The following is a 17,666-nucleotide window of genomic DNA, read 5'->3' as shown; positions in this document are numbered from 1 at the left end:
CAACACCACCGAGGGAGGAGGAACATACATCAAAAAGTGCTGCAAAGGCTTCTGCATCGACATACTCAAGAAGATTGCTCGGAATGTGAAGTTCACCTATGACCTTTATCTAGTGACCAACGGGAAGCACGGGAAAAAGATCAACAATGTGTGGAACGGCATGGTGGGAGAGGTGAGAAGTTTTAAATAGCCAAATCTGCTTTTCCATTTACAGAGCTAAACAAAGGTTAGACTGAATAAAATTTTGTTCACAGAAGCTGAGTGAGCTTCTCTCTCTTTCTCTCCACTGGAAGTAATCACTCAAAGCCTGATAGCAATCAAACGTGAAATTGGGGAAAGGAGCTAGATATTTGTTCAATTTGGATCCAGAAGGAGTTAAATGCTGTTGAAACTCAAGTTTCATTTGGTTGCAAAAATAAATTGAAATATCCCAGGTGTTCTGTATATAAACTTAGCAGATTTTGTCCAAACCTTTGTGTTGTCTTGTCTTCTGCCACAGGTGTTGACCAAAAAAGCAGTCATGGCCGTGGGCTCCCTTACAATCAATGAGGAGCGCTCAGAGGTCATCGATTTCTCCGTCCCCTTCGTGGAAACGGGGATTAGTGTGATGGTATCCCGTAGCAACGGAACTGTCTCTCCATCAGCGTTTTTAGGTAACTATCTGCAGGGCACAGCAGCTGTTTCCCTGATGATTGTGAGAGGCGCATCTTATTTCCACCTGTCAAAATATTGAGGTCTTCTCACCAATCAAAGCACAGATCCAACAGGCCAATAGAGTCTCCCACAAATCTGCTGAAGTGGACCGCTTTTAGATTCATAGCACCCTGAGTGCTTCTTTATGCTTGATGGCACTAGATCAGCAAGCCATTATTTAATTAGCATAAGGCCAATAATTACAGGGTCTGAGAAACCTCCCCAATGGACACTTGCCAGTTTTCCATTTACTTCCCATGGTAAAGCTCTTTAATCTCTTCAGATTGTCTATAGTCACATACCATGCAGAACGCCTGCATGATAGTCGCTGACTGTGTCGTTTTCCCCCCTGATCTACCTGTCTCTTGCTCCTCCTTCTCCTCCCTCGCTGCAGAGCCCTTCAGTGCGTCTGTGTGGGTGATGATGTTTGTGATGCTGCTGCTGGTGACTGCAATGGCTGTCTTCATGTTTGAGTACATCAGCCCCCTGGGCTTCAACAGGAACCTCGCTCAGGGCAAAGGTGCGTAACTAGCACCCTCAGCTACTCCCTCCCCCTGCGGTTCCCCTGCAATGCAGTTGGTCTTCCAGTTTCAGGCACACTCGTAAACCCTTGCCCTGCTCTGATAGAGCCTGTCTCATAATCTGTACCACAACCCCTCAGTTATTTTGCAAAATATAAATGCTTAATTTATACTTAATTTCACTGGTTTCAGTGCTGAGTGGTTTCAGGCTCTGAGTTAGTTTAAGAAAGTTCAATTCATTTTCATTTGATTCAAGTGGATCAGATTTAATTCATGTAGTCTCATTTGGAGGGCTTTTGTTATGAGGCACTAAAAAGCATTTCTTCTCTTGTTAGATGACTCATTTAAAGCTTAGATTTTTCCGTTTTCAAAAGGGAAACATGTCAAAGAAATCTAAAGATAAATCAGCTGTCTAGTTCTACACCCACCTTACATACGAATCGTTTCCAGCTTCACTTCTGTGTATTTACCCCAATGTTCCACTGTTAACTCTTGCATGCAGCTCTGCTTATATGAAAACAATGAACTATTCAAGAATATAATGATTAACAGCTGAGCAGTAGGGTGTTGTATGTTGTCATTAATATGTGCAAGAACTCTAATGACCATGCAGAGGGGAAACTATATTATTTCCAAAATTAAAGCATTGAAAAAGGCACTTTGCAACACATTTGTCACAAATGAAGGATGCTAATGAAAACATGTCTTCCGCAGACCCCCACGGACCGTCTTTCACCATGGGGAAAGCAGTGTGGCTGTTGTGGGGCCTGGTATTTAACAACTCTGTGCCGGTGCAAAACCCCAAAGGCACCACCAGTAAATTCATAGTGTCCGTCTGGGCCTTCTTTGCTGTCATCTTCCTGGCCAGCTACACTGCTAACCTGGCTGCCTTCATGATCCAGGAGGAATTTGTGGACCAAGTGACAGGTCTAAGCGACAACAAGGTAAAACGATTTATATATCCATACCACCATTCAAAAGTTTTTTTTAAAGAAATTAAAACTTACTTTATCAAAAGTGACAGTAAAGCCTTTTGCTAAATATTTCTATTTCAAATAAATGCTGTTGTTTCTACTCATCAAATAATCTTGAAGAAAATGTATACCTTTTCCAAAAAAATTATAAAAAATTAAGCAGCACCACTGTTTTCAACATTGATAATAATAATAATAAATGCTGATAATTGATCATAATAATAAATGTCACAATATTAGACTAATTTCTGAAGGATCATGTGACATGAAGACTGGGGTAATGATGCTGAAAATTCAAATTTGACATTACAGGAATAAATTACATTTTAAAATATAGTAAAATAGAAAACAATTATTTAGTATTGAGCATAAGATACAATATATATATATATATATATATATATATATATATATATATATATATGTATTTATATAAATATTTATCACTGTTATTATATATATATATATACCCCAAATAACCATTTAATATTATTCACATTCTTAATGCCTTTTAAGTCATGTAAGGATATTCATTTGATAGGTCTTGTGGCAAGGGTGTGTGTCTCCCAAAGAGTCACAGTCAGTGGTTTCGATCCTGTAATAGTGCAACAAAGTACTTTGACCTTTGGTAAGACATTGCAGTCCCTGCTGGGTATTTACTGCAGTCTAGAGTGTTTTCTTTGCAGACTTGAAGTTATGTTGACCGCTGGATGTTTTGTTCATAAGGCTCGCATCCAAGACTAACGAGTGTCTCTCCTTTACATGAAAACAAAGATTTCAGAACTGATTAGTATCAGAGCAGAGAATCCTGTCAGAGCAGGAAAGTTGGTTGAGGTGTTTTTGTTTGTGTGTGTGTGTGTGTGTGTGTGTGTGTGTGTGTGTGTGTGTGTGTGTGTGTGTGTGTGTGTGTGTGTGTGTGTGTTGGTGGTGGTGGAGCCAGTGAAAAATTTGGCAAAACAAGTATAAATCTAAAATATATTGTCTGAAAATAAAACAAAGCCCAAAGCTCTTTGACATAGATTTGTGAACTCTCTTATATAGTAGTAAGCTCGATTAAAGTAGAATCATTTGTCATGGGATTTTTAGTTGGTGTTTTACTGCAAGCTCCGCATTTGTGAATGGTGTAGAGTGTTGTGATGCAAAATTTCATCTACAGAACACAGAGCATTATGCTTTTGTACAACAGACAGTTAGGGTGCTTTCACACTTGGTTCGATTGCCTGTTCCGAACCCGAGTTCGATTGCTCCCCCCTCCCCCTGCCCCTGCCCCTGCCCCCGCCCCCGATGGACTGTGTTCACATTATATTATTTGTATCCGAACCGTGGTACGCTTACGTCATCAAGCTGCAGCTGGCGCGTACTCGTGTTGCTTGGTAACTGCTATGAAAAGGCGTCAAAATGGATAGAATTGCTCGCTTCACATTTGTTCTTCTTTTTTTGAACCTTTGGTTTTGTTTTCAAAGAAAAGATACAGAAACACACTTGCGTCTGTCTGCCGCAAAATTATTAAAACCGTTCCAAAGACAGCGGGATGTCCGCCCGCCTGCCGAAGACAATTTTTGTGGAGGCAAGCAGAAATCATCTCTCTGCTTGCAGTGCGTCAATCCCGCTTTTCGTCAAGGTAAGTGTATATAGACCCTTTTACAGTTGTTAAACACAAACGCACGCAGGCACGCACCAGATTATACGTCATCAATAGCGGTTCACTTCCGCGATTTGGTACGATTGCGTTCATATCAGCAGCGAACCGTACCCGAGTTCACATGAACCGTACCCCAGACCACCTTTTTAAGCGGACTCGAGTACGGTTCGCGGGTGCGCACCCGAGTTCGGAAAACAGCGTTCACATCATCCAAACGAACCGAACTCTGCGTCATTCGAACCCGGGTGCGCACCAAAAGTGCTAGTGTGAAAGCACCCTTAGGGCGTTTTTCCACTGGGTTCGTTTGCTGCGGTCCGAACCCGAGTGCGCTAGCTCCCGGCGCCCCCCGCAGCGTTGGTCTGGTTTCACACTCAATTAGTTGTATCGAACCCAGGTGCGTTTGCAGTGATCTTACGTCATCGCAAACGCACACGGAAAACGCATGGAGAATACAACTCGACTGAGCATAGCTGTAATTTGTCTGTTTTTTTGGTGCTATTATGCACAACATAGTGAGAGACAACTACGTTTATGTTCATTACATGGTGTAATTCAGCACATATCCAGGGGACGCCGTGTTTCTGCTGCTCGCAGAAGATTTTTCACTGATGCGACAGTGATACGCATGCGCGGGATACTATACTTCCTGAACAAGCACGCACCCGAGTCCGTGTTGCTTGCACATTAACGCGAACCGCGCCACGGTTCGGGAGCAACCGAGCTCAGACCACCTCCTCCAGGTAGTCTCGGGTTCGGTACTCTAGTGCGCACCCGGGTCCGATGACAGCGTTCACATTAGCGATTTTTCATGCGAACCGTGCCCCGGTTCGCACTAAACTGCCAGTGTGAAAGCGCCCTTAGTGTATGTATGAGTGTGTATTTTTCCTGATTCCCAAATACAGATATTTTTTGTCCATTCAGAAAATGTGTTATTTAAGTGTTGCCATAGCCTAACCCTGCCTATTGAAAATAAATAACCATACTGAGTCAAGTACAGGGAGAGCAGCAGGTGTAGACTGGCTCGAGAAGAGCTCCTCAGTTACTTGTTCCACACAAAAAGGGCATTTATGTGGGTTGTAATAGAGAATTAAAGGTATAATAAGACAGGCAATGTCAGTTCTCTAAAAAGTAGGTCAAGAGGAGAGGTGAAGCCATGTATGGGCCTGCAGGAAGAAGATATGAAGAGTCACTCATGACACAGTTTGCTCATGAAGACACATATTAAAGTGGCATAACTCTGGTCAAATGGTCAACAAACAAACACATTCAAACACTAATGTATATTATTGCTTCTGTATGTAGGTTTTAAAAGTACTAGAGAATGAAATGTCCTTTGTGAACTTTAAAAGATTTGGCTTGTAAAAAAATGTTTTGTTCTTATTGGAAGCAGTATTTTTTGAAGTGTAAGTGATAAAACTCAATGTTTTGTAAACATAAAATAAAAGCATTTTATTTCCTGTTGTTCTTTTATCGAATGTTTATTTTGTTTTTTAACTTGTAGTTTCAGAGCCCCTACTCCTACTCCCCTCCTTTCCGCTTTGGAACGGTCCCAAACGGCAGTACAGAGAGAAACATCCGAAAGAATTACCCCGACATGCACCAGTACATGGTGAAGTACCATCAGACCGGGGTGAATGATGCGCTAGTCAGCTTGAAGACCGGGTATGTAAACACCCTCACTGTTTGTCTTGTCAGTCTGAGCAGAATGGTTGAAATAGTGAGTGAGTCATTGTCTTACATGCTGACCGTGCTTCCTTAAACTGGCAGGGTTATTATTAATGGGATTAGTTTGCCCAAAAATGAAGATTTTGTCATTATGACTTTTTTTCTTCTTCAGTGGAACACAAAAGGTACATTTTCCTGGCCACTATCAAGGCTGTCAAGTTACAAAATGTCTTTAAAACTCATACAATAGCTTTTTTGTGTGAGGAACACAGTTATTTTAGCATTACTTATATTTGGTATTTATAAATATTTTGTATTAGCTTTAATTTTTATATATTAATTTCTATTAAGCATTATTTTATTTTTATTTCGGTTTTAGTAATTTTAGTACTGCAACTTGAATTTGTTTCAGTTTTTTTAACTTTAATGTTTTCATAGAATATTTAAATGTATTTTATTTCAGCTTTATTTTAGTTAACAAAAACAACTGTTCATATTAAATTATAAACTATTATATATATATATATATATATATATTATAAACTCATATTAAAATTATAAACCTCTCCCCATCATGGCCACAGCTGAATTAAAGCAGCATCTTGGGTCAGAGAACAAAAGAAACATAAAAAAAGAGCAAAAATTTACAAAATTAACTCTTCTGTTTAATGAAAAAAAGAAAGAAAAAAAACAAAAAAGAAATCAATGATGATCGCATGGCCCTAGTTCATTTTCTGACAATTTTACTGGTTACTAAGACAATTCAGTTTAATGTAATTCATGAATTACAAGCAATACTGCCTTCTGAATATTAGGGGGTACAGTGAAAGAGAAGAGCAGTAGATCAGCAGCAAGGGATATTAAACAGCTTTCATTATCTCTCTAAATGGCAGCAAAACTGTGCTGTTGTATAAGGCTTATTTGTGGATGGGTACAGCAAATGCACAATAATAAATTGCCTTGCAGTATATTAATAAAGTGTCAATGATTTTCTTTGATTGTACACAGCATCATTTCTTGCAGCTCAGCATATCACTACACATACTGTAGATCCAGCCAGCACCGTTACAAAAGAATCATTGAGCAAATCTACTGGATGTCAGCGTGATCCCTGAGTTACATTTGACATTCTTGAAATGTCAGACAACCAGACTAATGAGTCTTAGACAAAGGCTTTTCCAACAGAGAGATCGAGTTTGACAAGCAGCCCACCATGGCTCCAAATGTCAGTTTGTAGGTGGGGTCGAAAGTCGGGTGCACACAGTGTGAATTTTTTCACGTTTATGCTGTTTGAGACAAATTTCGTAGTAGATTTATGTCATGAGCTGATCATATAATGGCTTTGAATGAAGAAGCACAAACTTCCTTGTTTAGAACTAATGTTTTATTTATCTAGGGATTAGCATGATAAGAAAAAATATATATTTTTGTATATTTCTTTTGTGTTTTGACTGTGATGTTCAGTTGAGTTTATAATAATAAATTATAATACAGTCTGTTCCCAGTGTTATTATTGTTAATCCAAATAAAAAAAAATATATAAAAAATTATTAATTGAAATAAAGCGAAAATAAAATAAAATAAAATAGACACTTTATTAATATACTACAAGGCAATTTATTATTGTGCATTTGCTGTACCCATCCACAAATAAGCCTACACAACAGCACAATAAAAGCACAACATCCAAAGAAAAAAAAAAAGAAAAAAGAAAAAGATAATTGACAAATAAAATTACATCGTCAAAGACTGAAAAATTGGGTCTCACTTGAGAGACCCAATCACCTTTGAAAACAGCCAATGGAATTGGCGTGTGGAATTTGCATGCCAAGCCACTCCCCTGTACATACGGGTATATGGCACGCATCCACTCATTCAGGTTTATGTTGAGGAGCCGAGACAGGGATCCCGGCCATTCAGCAGGGTGGTTAAGGGTTGTGGCAGGAGTGACATAATGTCTCTGTTTCCTCTATCAGGAAGATGTTCCATATATGTTAGTCACATTTGACGTTATGTCGAAGACTGACAAATGGGGCCCCCAGCGCCACAGCCACTGAACTGTGTTATGAGTGTTGGAGACACAGATGCTGGCAAGCTTTACTCATACAACTGCTATCATACAGTCATAACCTAACCAGTGCCCCACGTAAGCCCAAAGAATAATAGGCCTCTATGCCAACGGGATGGAAGGGACAAGGCTTACCATGAAGACGGTCATAGCTGCTGTTCCTTTAGTATGTTTACTCTATGGGAAGAGTGCTTCGGTTCTCTATTCCTATTTTTTTTCAGCCATGACCAGTTTTGTTAACGCTGGGGAAGCGTACCTAGTCCAATGTAGACGGACGCTACAGAGGCCACATCCTACCTCTAGGGAGAAGCATGTGGAAATACACAGATGGACTGACCCGTGGGGCAGTGCTACATATGGAAAGATCTCTGCGGTAGGTCCTACCTAGACAGGGATGGAACTACTACATACGCAGAGACGGGGCAGAGCATAAACTGCCCAGGGAAAGACACAGGTTTACAGACAGGGAAACCGTACTGTGGATGATACAAAAATGGGATAACCAAGGGAGAATCACAACATATGGGGCATCTAGCCAAGTATAAAGGCTGACAGGTCAGATGCCTCTGTCGTGTCAGACTGCCGAAGGATGCTCGCAGGAAACTCAATCCAGGGCTTCCCGAATTGGGAACTCACCTGAAGAGCAAAGAATGCACTCGTATGGCCCCTTAGAGGGGAATGGCGCTTCAAACGAGACACAGAGTCAGCCTTCTTGCACATTACCTGTTTGTACCCAACACATGGGAAGAACCCGGCTCCACACGGAGATTGTAGAATCTTGCAAAGGTATTAGGTGTCGCAAAGCCCACAGCTCTGCAGATGCCTGCCAAATAGGCGCCTTGCGCCAACACCCAGAAGGAGGCAGCACTCCGAGTGGAGTGAGCACCCACTCCTTACTCCCTCTTGATGGAAGGGAGCGTGGTCAGGAGCACTGTCTTTAGAGACAGGATTTTAAGCTTGACTGACACCAGCAGCTCAAAGGGAGCTCTCTGCAGACCAGAAAGGATAACAGAGTTCCCAGGAGGGGATCAGGCATGGCCTGGGAGGATTTAGCTTCCTTGCACCTCACAGGAACCTGATGGTCATGTTTACTTTCCCAGTGACCTACCGTCAACTGCAATGTGATGTGCCGCGAGAGCTAATCGGGCATTTCCAGGGGTAGAGGGTTTAGTTGCGGCCTGAGGGACGTCTCTGGTCGTGCCGGAGCAGGTGTAGAAGCCGCAGGGGGGCGCCTTCTGTGACGAGCAGACTGGAAACCAGCCTGTGGCGACCTTATGGTGGTGGTATCACGACCGGGGCAGGATGTACTTAATGGCCTCAGTCTGCTTTTGGACAAAGTCCTCGACGGTGTCTGTGCCCAGTTCCTGCATCAACCCTGGCTCAGAACTACCCTTGTGCAGTTCTTTGAGTGGTTTGGCCTGATGGGCTTGCAGGATGGCCATCACATGCAGGGCGAAGGCAACCTGTCCAGAGGCACTGTAAGCCTGATTAGGACAGGAAACGACTGCATCCAGAAACAAATGGAAAGCTCTTTTAGGGAAATCTACTCTTTTGCGCTGAAGTGCCCAGGGGAGAATAGCTGTACTTAACTGTGCAAATTCTCTTTTTTTGAATGGTGAAACACCGCTGAATGCACCCTTTCACTGGCAATAGAGACCTCCTCTCGAATAAAAGCTCTTTTAGATCAGGAAAATGCTCTTTGTGAGGCAGCCAATAGTGGACCTGTGCATCTTGAACCGAACCCTTCACAGGCTTCCATTCAAGATGTTGACAGCCAAATGCATTTTCGAATGTGTTCGTCCGTTGGATTGGTTTGCAGTGATCGTCCTGAAGGACGCGTACTTTCATGTCTCCATTCTTCCTCGACACAGACCGTCTCTATGGTTTGCTTTCGAACGGCAGGCATACCAGTACACAGTACTTCCATTCAGGCTAGCCCTGGCTGATTCTAGCTCACTCTTGAGAGCTGGTTTGCGAACACAGGGACCTGGTGCTCTAGCACCTCGCCCGTCTGGGCCTTCGGGTTAATTGGGAAAAGAGCAAACTCTCCCACGAGGATCCAGAGGATCTCTTTTCTCGGCATGGTAATCGACTTGGTCGCCATGGACGCGCAGCTTACGAGCGAGCACGCGCAGTCACTGCTGAATTGACTGAGTCAATTCGAGGGCAAGAGTGCCGTTCCAATGAAGTTATTTCAGAGACTCCTGGGGCATATGGCATCCACAGCGGCAGCCACACTGCTCGGACTGCTTCATATGAGACCACTTCTGCACTGGCTTCGCGATCGAGTCCCGAGATCGGCATGGCAACAGGGCACGCTCCGAGTACCAGTTACTCTGGCCTGCCGTCAGACCTTCACCCCATGGTCGAACCTCTCCTTTCTACGGGCCTGAGTGCCCTTAGACCGAGTGTCCAGGCATGTTGTTGTCTCAACAGATGCCTCTGCCACGGGCTTGGGTGCCATGTGCAATGGACATGCTGCCGCGGGCTCCTGGACAGGACCCCACTGCCTTTGGCATGTCAATTGCCTCGAGTTGCTGGCAGTACGTTTGGCTCTGCACCGTTTTCTAATGTTGCACAAGGACCAACACGTACTAGTCCATTCAGACAGCACTGCGATAGTAGTGTACATCAACTGATAAGGTGGTCTGCGCTCCCACCGTATGTCGCAACTCGCCCGCCATCTCCTCTTATGGAGTCAGAAGCATCTGAGGTCGCTTCGTGACATTTACATTCCGGGAGAGCTGAATCGTGCAGCCGACAAGCTCTCACGATTTCGCCCATATCCTGGGGAATGGAGACTCCATCCCCAGACGGTTCAGCTGATTTAGGAACAGTTCGGCGACGCAAAGGTAGATCTGTTTGCCTCCCCAGACACTTCCCACTGCCGCTGGTTTTATTCCCTGACCGAGGGGACCCTCAGCTCGAATGCATTAGCGCACAGCTGGCCGCGGGGCCTCCGCAAGTATGCGTTTCCCCCAGTGAGCCTTCTTGCACAGGTCCTGCGCAAGATCAGGGAGGACGAGGAGCAGGTCCTTTTGGTTGCGCCTCATTGGCCCACCCGGACTTGGTTCTCCGAACTGGTGCTCCTCATGACAGCCCCTCCCTGGCCAATCCCTCTGAGGAAGGACCTCCTTTCTCAGAGACTGGGCACCCTCTGGCACCCACGTCCCGATCTGTGGAACCTGCATGTGTGGGTTCTGGACGGGACACGAAAGGTTTGAGTACCCTACCACCTCAGGTGGTGGCTACCATCACTTCAGCTAGGGCATTATCCACGAGACACGCCTATGCTCTGAAGTGGAACCTCTTCATCACCTGGTGTTCTTCTCGCCAAGAAGATCCCAGGAAATTCCCGATCGGGTCTGTGCTCTCCTTCCTCCAAGAAGGGTTGGAACGAAGGCTGTCTCCTTCCACCCTGAAGGTTTACGTCGCTGCGATCTCTGCACACCACGACCTTGTGGAGTCAAAAACGGTGGGACAGCATGACCTGGTCGTCAGGTTCCTTAGGGGAGCGAGGAGACTAAATCCTCTTATACCCTCTTGGGACCTTGCAGTGGTATTATCTGCCCTGCAGAGAGCTCCCTTTGAGCCATTGCGATCAGTCAAGCTTAAGTTCCTGTCTATGAAGACAGCGCTCCTGGTCGCCTTGGCCTTCATCAAGAGGGTAGGGGACCTGCAGGCATTTTCGGTTGACGAAGCGTGACCAGGAGAGTTAAGGCTAACTCTCACGTGATCTTGAGACCCCGGCCTGGATACGTGCCCAAGGTTCCCACTACTCCTTTCCGGGATCAGGTGCTTACGTAGACAGAACGCAGTGTTTCAGGACCTCAGACCAGCTCTTTGTCTGTTTTGGTGGGAAGCTGAAGGGAAAGGCTCTCTCCAAGGTCACTGGATAGTGGACGCCATTGTCTTGGCTTACCAGATGCAGGGTCGACCATGCCCCCTAGGGGTGAAAGCTCCTGGGCTTTAGCACATGGCGCCTCACTAACAGACATCTGTAGAGCTGCAGGCTGGGCGACACCCAACACTTTCGCAGGATTCTATAAACTCTGGGTAGAGCCAGTGTCCTCTCATGTACGCTTCCACTAGCCAGTAAATAGGACCTGCTCAGTGTCATCGCTTGCTGCGCCATTCCACTCCACGGACTGGATACGTGCGCTATTTCACTCATATGAGTTCTCCTTAGACCCTTAGATCCTCCTGCACTGTCAATGCCATCACCAGGTGCTTCCATGTGCATGGTTCCCCGCTTGGGCAACCCCCACATGCATATTTCCACGGTAAGTCTCCACCGAGCTCTTGTCTTTCCCTCGGCAAGACCTCTTGCCATCTCGAGGTTGAAACATTCCACCCTGCGGGCTGGATACCTCTGAGTTTTTCCATATGCATCCCGTACTCGGGTCATATGTGTATTCTAAGTCCTCCCTACGGGTAGGGGGGGGGGGGGGGGGGGGGAGTTGCGCTATGCAAATTCTGCAGACCCATGGCATTGTTTTGCCATGTGCTCATTTTCTAGAACTCGAAGGTGAGAGGCTTCTAAGCGAAACCCCCATTTCGTCAGGCACTGACGTAATGTCTCTGTTCCCTCCTCAGGGAACGAGGGTTACATACGTAACCGAGACGTTCTTCATCTCCCTTTCTCTATTTGCGTGTGCTGTTTTATTTTTTTTAATGCCAAAGGACCCCCATATATGATGACACCATTTCTAAAAAAGGCAGTTAAGTATTCTGTGAGATTTTTATTTTTTTTGCAATATTTAAAAGATAGCATGTTGTTTCCAAAACAAAATAATTGGCTTTTGCTTGTCTTTGTACTACAAAAAAAAAAAAAAAAAAAAAAAAAAGGATCTGGACTAAAATATTTATATATTTACAGTTAATATATAATAAGTTAATACATATCTTTTTCTACCCAGTGTGAGACTGTTATATTTTCAATTCAAATTTACTGCACATTTCACAACAAATATTATTCCAAAGGAGCATTACAGAGAATTGTTCCTCACAAGCCCCAGTGAACAAGCAACAATGGCAAGGCAGAAGATGCAGGCTTATATAAACAAACAATTCTGGAAAGTATGCAGCCTTGTTTTTTATTTCTTACTGTTGAAATGCATTTTGTATTTTTTTCTCTAAAAATTTCTTCTCCTTACAGACACCAATTACACCTTACAGACAACCCCTGGCATAAAATAAAATAGATAAATTAAGCCTAAATCAATCAAATAGCTTTTATTGCTCTATGTCTCTCCATTGCTTGTGATGTGATTGCACCCAGTGCTGTCTCTCACCTTAAACTTGTGACTCTGTGTCTACATCATAACAAGTTAAAATGTGTTATGATTCATGACAGTGGTGTTAAGGCATGAGAATGACTCAGAACATTTAACCTCTCTATTTGCCATTTGAATAGTGTCTGTGCTCTTTCCTTTCACCAGCAAACTTGATGCCTTCATATATGACGCAGCTGTGCTGAACTACATGGCCGGTAGGGATGAGGGCTGTAAACTAGTGACCATTGGCAGTGGCTACATCTTTGCTACCACTGGCTATGGCATTGCCCTGCAGAAAGGGTCGCTTTGGAAGCGCCCGGTGGATCTGGCCATTCTCGCTATTATTGGAGATGGTAAGTGCACGCAAGCCTGGCAGCAGTCCAGAATACTGTGCATGTTTGAATGGGCAGCTTGAAAGCCCTATAAACTCACTGAGTTCACTGTTGTTCAAGTACTATTGACCTTTCCATGGAATCCCAAACATAGAACTGTAAGGATGTAAATTCTTATTAAATACGTATATTCAAAGACATATATAGGTTGTGAATCACTCCTTTTTAGGTTACGGCCTTGGAGGTACACACGTGCACTATGAGTGGCCATAATAATTTGTAAAATAATTAATTAAATAATATTTTAATTATTAAATATGATTATAATTCAGTGGATATAAAAATATATATATAAATTATTTATATTATATATACAAATAAATTATTTTTAATTACTACATTTAATAATTTAAACTTATTTATTAAATAATAAATTCTATTCATTCTAAATTAATTTGTGGATTCAGTGTGTAACTATATTTATGAAGTTTCTGTTTTAGTTGCAAAAACTATTGATTACGATCATAGTGAAAAAAAGAAGAAAAAAAGGTGAAAAACAGGACATCCATACTTTTTAATACATTTTTACCCCCCAGGAAACATCGGCACATTTTGTGTCACCTACTCATGTTCATGTGCATGGTTTTATAACATCTTGGAATATTTATGTGTGGTGCTGTCTCTACATGCATGTTGAAAATATATCTGTTCCTCATTTGAAAGTCACTTTGGATAAAAGTGTCTGCTAAATTAATACATGTAAATGTCTGCCCTAAGGAGTTTTTATGCAGTGTAGTAAAGCCAGAATTTGCAGTATAGTAAAGCCAGAATTAGAATGTGTTGTTTTCATGCCGCAATGTCCATCTGTTACATTATTTAGTCTTCTTTTAGTTCAGATTTCTTCCTACATAGACATCTGCAGTATGTCTCTCCATTCATACTATATGCTGTTTCACAGTAGTGCTATATGGAGAGCAAAGAGAAAAAAGTATCAGATGGTGCTAACATATGGCTGAAGCTTGAGCATATAATTTTATTGATCCTCACTTTGACATGTTTTTGCATGGGGAGTTCTGGAAAAGGAGGATATGTCTGTAAACGGTACCAGTGTGGCCCACTGAAGTGTACATGAAATGGGAGACAGAGCTGATTGATGACGTGGGCTTGGGCATGTGCATATCTCCACAGGTGAGATGGAGGAGTTGGAGGCTCAGTGGCTGACTGGGATCTGCCACAATGAGAAGAATGAGGTGATGAGCAGCCAGTTGGATGTGGACAACATGGCTGGAGTGTTTTACATGCTGGCAACCGCAATGGGTCTCAGCCTCATTACCTTTGTCTGGGAGCACCTGTTCTACTGGAGACTCAGATATTGCTTTACTGGTGTCTGCTCAGGCACACCCGGCCTGCTCTTCTCCATCAGCAGGGTAAGGCTTCTATTCTCTCTTTGAGGTCAATAAAAAATCGTAATGTTATCTTGAATAAGACATTATATTTAATAAAATATAATAATAATGATAATAATTATTATTATTAATAATAGTGAATAAATAATTAAAATTAATATTATTGATGGGCAGAGTCATACTTGTACAGTATATTTTAACTATTCCTAGTAAATTTTAATGTGGGAGGGACAATTAAAAACCTTTTCACAAATTATTTTGACATCAAGCAATAATTACTGCAGTAGACCCCCTAAGGGTTGCGAACCAGCTGCTGAAGACCCTGGTTTTGGTGTTGTATTGGATCACCCTCACAGTTATTGATTTTAATATCATGCCACAGAAGATGTCCTCTGCCTGAGTTTTCCTGTCTTGACAGTAGAGACAGCCAATGGACAGCCAATATCACTCAACCTAACTTGTGACAGTGTCAGCAGTAATCCAGTTGGCATTTGAGCTCAGTATTTAGCCTGACATGGCCAGTGTTTGAAAGAAAAAGTTTGTCAGAAATGTTATTTTCGACCACTGGTTCCATGGCCACAGAGCTTAAAATGACAACGCAGCAGTCTGTTTTAACAGCTTGATTTCTAGCACCGCCAAAAGTTTAGAATGTCTTTGTTTAGTTTAGATCCCTGATGGGTTTGTGTACATGCTGTCAGTGTGAGAATATGGTGCCTCTGATTAACATCTTTAAGGTAATGAAATGTTGGTGTTGATGGACCCAAGCATAACTGATAGAATGTTTACTGGTGAAAAGAGATTCATAGAGCTAGAGAGAGGACATGATAATTTTTCTAAATAAACCCACTAGCAATTCGTTTTCAAATTTGAAGGCATCTTTGTCACCACCTTTGTCAACTGCCCTAAATAAAAACTTCATAGTGCTCTTTGATCTCACTGATGGGTACATTTGCAAGTCTCTGCAGTAAAATCAGATATCGGGGTCTTGTAATACTGTAAAAAGAACTGAAAGCCATATTATTCACAGACACCATGGTCAGTGCATGAATATTGAGCTTTATTCACTTGTTTTCCATAGGGTATATGGAGTTGCATTCATGGTGTCCATATCGACATGAAGAAAAAGTCATCTGACCTGGACTTCAGTCCACAGTCCAACATGCTTAAGCTTATCAAGTCTGCCAAGCAGATGACTAATATGACCAATCTCAGCGGCTCCAGGATCAACTCTCCTAAACGCGGCAGTGAGTTCATGCATTCGGCAAGCCCCATGATCATGGACATGATGGCGGAGAAAGGGAACTTCATCTACACTGACAATCGCAGCTATGCCCAAAAGGATATATACGGGGACTCCAGCGACTTGCAGGCATATCTGTCCAACCGCCATAAGGACCATCTGAACAACTACATCTTCCAGGGTCAGCATCCCCTCACCCTCAATGAATCAAACCCTAATACTGTAGAGGTGGCGGTAAGCGCAGACACAGCCCAGACCAATGCAAAACCCAGAGCTCTGTGGAAGAAATCTGTGGATACTTTGCGTCAAACACCGGGGCCTGATACCCTAGACCCCCGTTTGTCCATGAAGAGTCAGAGGTACCTGCCAGAGGATGCTGCACACTCGGATATCTCTGACTGCTCAAGCAGGGCTACCTCCTACAAGGATCCAGACAATAACAAGCACCTAAAGCCCAAGGATAACTTAAAAAAAAGATCGACGACGTCAAAATACCCTAGGGATTGCAGTGAAGTAGAGCTGTCCTACTTAAAAAATAAGCAGGGCGGAGCGGGCCGGGAGAAAATCTACACCATAGACTCTGACCGGGAGCTGAGTCTGCACTCAGAGCCACAACACTACAGGGAAGGCAGAGCCTTTACAACCGATGATTTGGATTTTGGTGAAATTTACTCAGACCACAACGACAATTACAGGAAATGTGACCAGCCCATCATCCATCTCAACAGCAGCCCCCTGCATCAAAGTGAATCTGACCTCCTGCCTGACAACGCCTACAACAAACACTACAGCTTGAAGGAGAAGAACCTCAGTCCGCACGAAACCAACGACCGATTTAAACAGACTCATTGCCGGAGCTGTCTTTCCAAGGTACCCAACTACAGCACGGGGCCGTATGCTGCCGCACGCTCGCCATATAACCGGTGTGAGGCATGCATCCACATGGGCAACCTGTACGACATCAGTGAGGACCAGATGCTGCAGGAGGCCATGATCAGCCCTAGCATGCACCATGATGACATGTTTAGCCACTACTGGCCTCAGACGGACGGGCCACACGTACAGAGGAGGAACAGACTGAGGCTTAGCCGTCAGCACTCCTTTGACAATATCATGCTCGAGAAGCCCAAAGAGATTGACCTGAACCGGCCGGCGCGGAGCGTCAGCCTAAAAGAGAAGGACCGCTTCCTGGAGGACAGCCCTTATGCAAACATGTTTAACATCAAGGCTGACAAACTGTTTGGCAGTAGGTCCATGCTCTTTAACCGAAGCCTGGAGGAAAGCAAGCGTAGTAAGTCACTTTACCCCGATCACCCCTCAGACAACCCCTTCATGCAATCTATACGGGACGACACTCGCCTGGTCCACGGCAGGAGCTCCTCAGATATTTACAAACAGTTGGCTCCCATCAAAAACAGGAACGAGAACAATCTGAGGTCCTCCGTGAAGTCCACCACTTCATACTGTTCCAGGGATGGTCAAATACCCAATGACATGTACATTTCAGAGCATGTAATGCCTTATGTAGCCAACAAGACTAGTGCATACTCAGCTCCCCGGGTTCTCAACTCTTCGCAGTTTAGCAATAGACGAGTGTATAAGAAAATACCTAGTCTCGAGTCAGATGTTTAATGCTTTTTTGTGAAGTTGAACTATTTACTCACTTAGAATGCCACATTCACCTACATCTATAAAGTACCCGAGATATCGCTCTTCTTATACGAGCGATTTCCAAAGGTTTTCAGCATTTTAAGATGCCTTCTGGGCGTAAGCCAATAAAATGTGGTCCAGCATGGAAGTTGTTAATTATCCCCCACACTTGGCCTAGTGCTAGTGTGTACTCAAAACG

General features: G+C 43.5%; 1 protein-coding gene across 1 annotated transcript in view; it reads left to right on the top strand.

The window, feature by feature from the left end:
* The window catches only part of grin2aa (glutamate receptor, ionotropic, N-methyl D-aspartate 2A, a), a 153,105-nt gene extending 135,649 nt beyond the window's left edge, over positions 1 to 17,456 (top strand). Inside the window, exons 6-13 of the mRNA XM_082136368.1 lie at positions 1 to 172; positions 500 to 653; positions 1,088 to 1,213; positions 1,929 to 2,158; positions 5,332 to 5,492; positions 13,005 to 13,192; positions 14,360 to 14,598; positions 15,656 to 17,456. Of these exons, the coding sequence (XP_081992494.1) occupies positions 1 to 172; positions 500 to 653; positions 1,088 to 1,213; positions 1,929 to 2,158; positions 5,332 to 5,492; positions 13,005 to 13,192; positions 14,360 to 14,598; positions 15,656 to 17,449 (3,064 nt within the window). The 3' untranslated portion in view covers positions 17,450 to 17,456. The remainder of the gene's footprint in view (positions 173 to 499; positions 654 to 1,087; positions 1,214 to 1,928; positions 2,159 to 5,331; positions 5,493 to 13,004; positions 13,193 to 14,359; positions 14,599 to 15,655) is intronic.
* The last annotated feature ends 210 nt before the right edge of the window (positions 17,457 to 17,666 follow it).

This window comes from Leuciscus leuciscus (genome assembly GCF_965113295.1).
Source record: "Leuciscus leuciscus genome assembly, chromosome: 1".
Taxonomy (NCBI): domain Eukaryota; kingdom Metazoa; phylum Chordata; class Actinopteri; order Cypriniformes; family Leuciscidae; genus Leuciscus; species Leuciscus leuciscus.
Note: the sequence above shows the minus strand (reverse complement) of the source record. Positions and strands in the feature narration are given on the sequence as shown.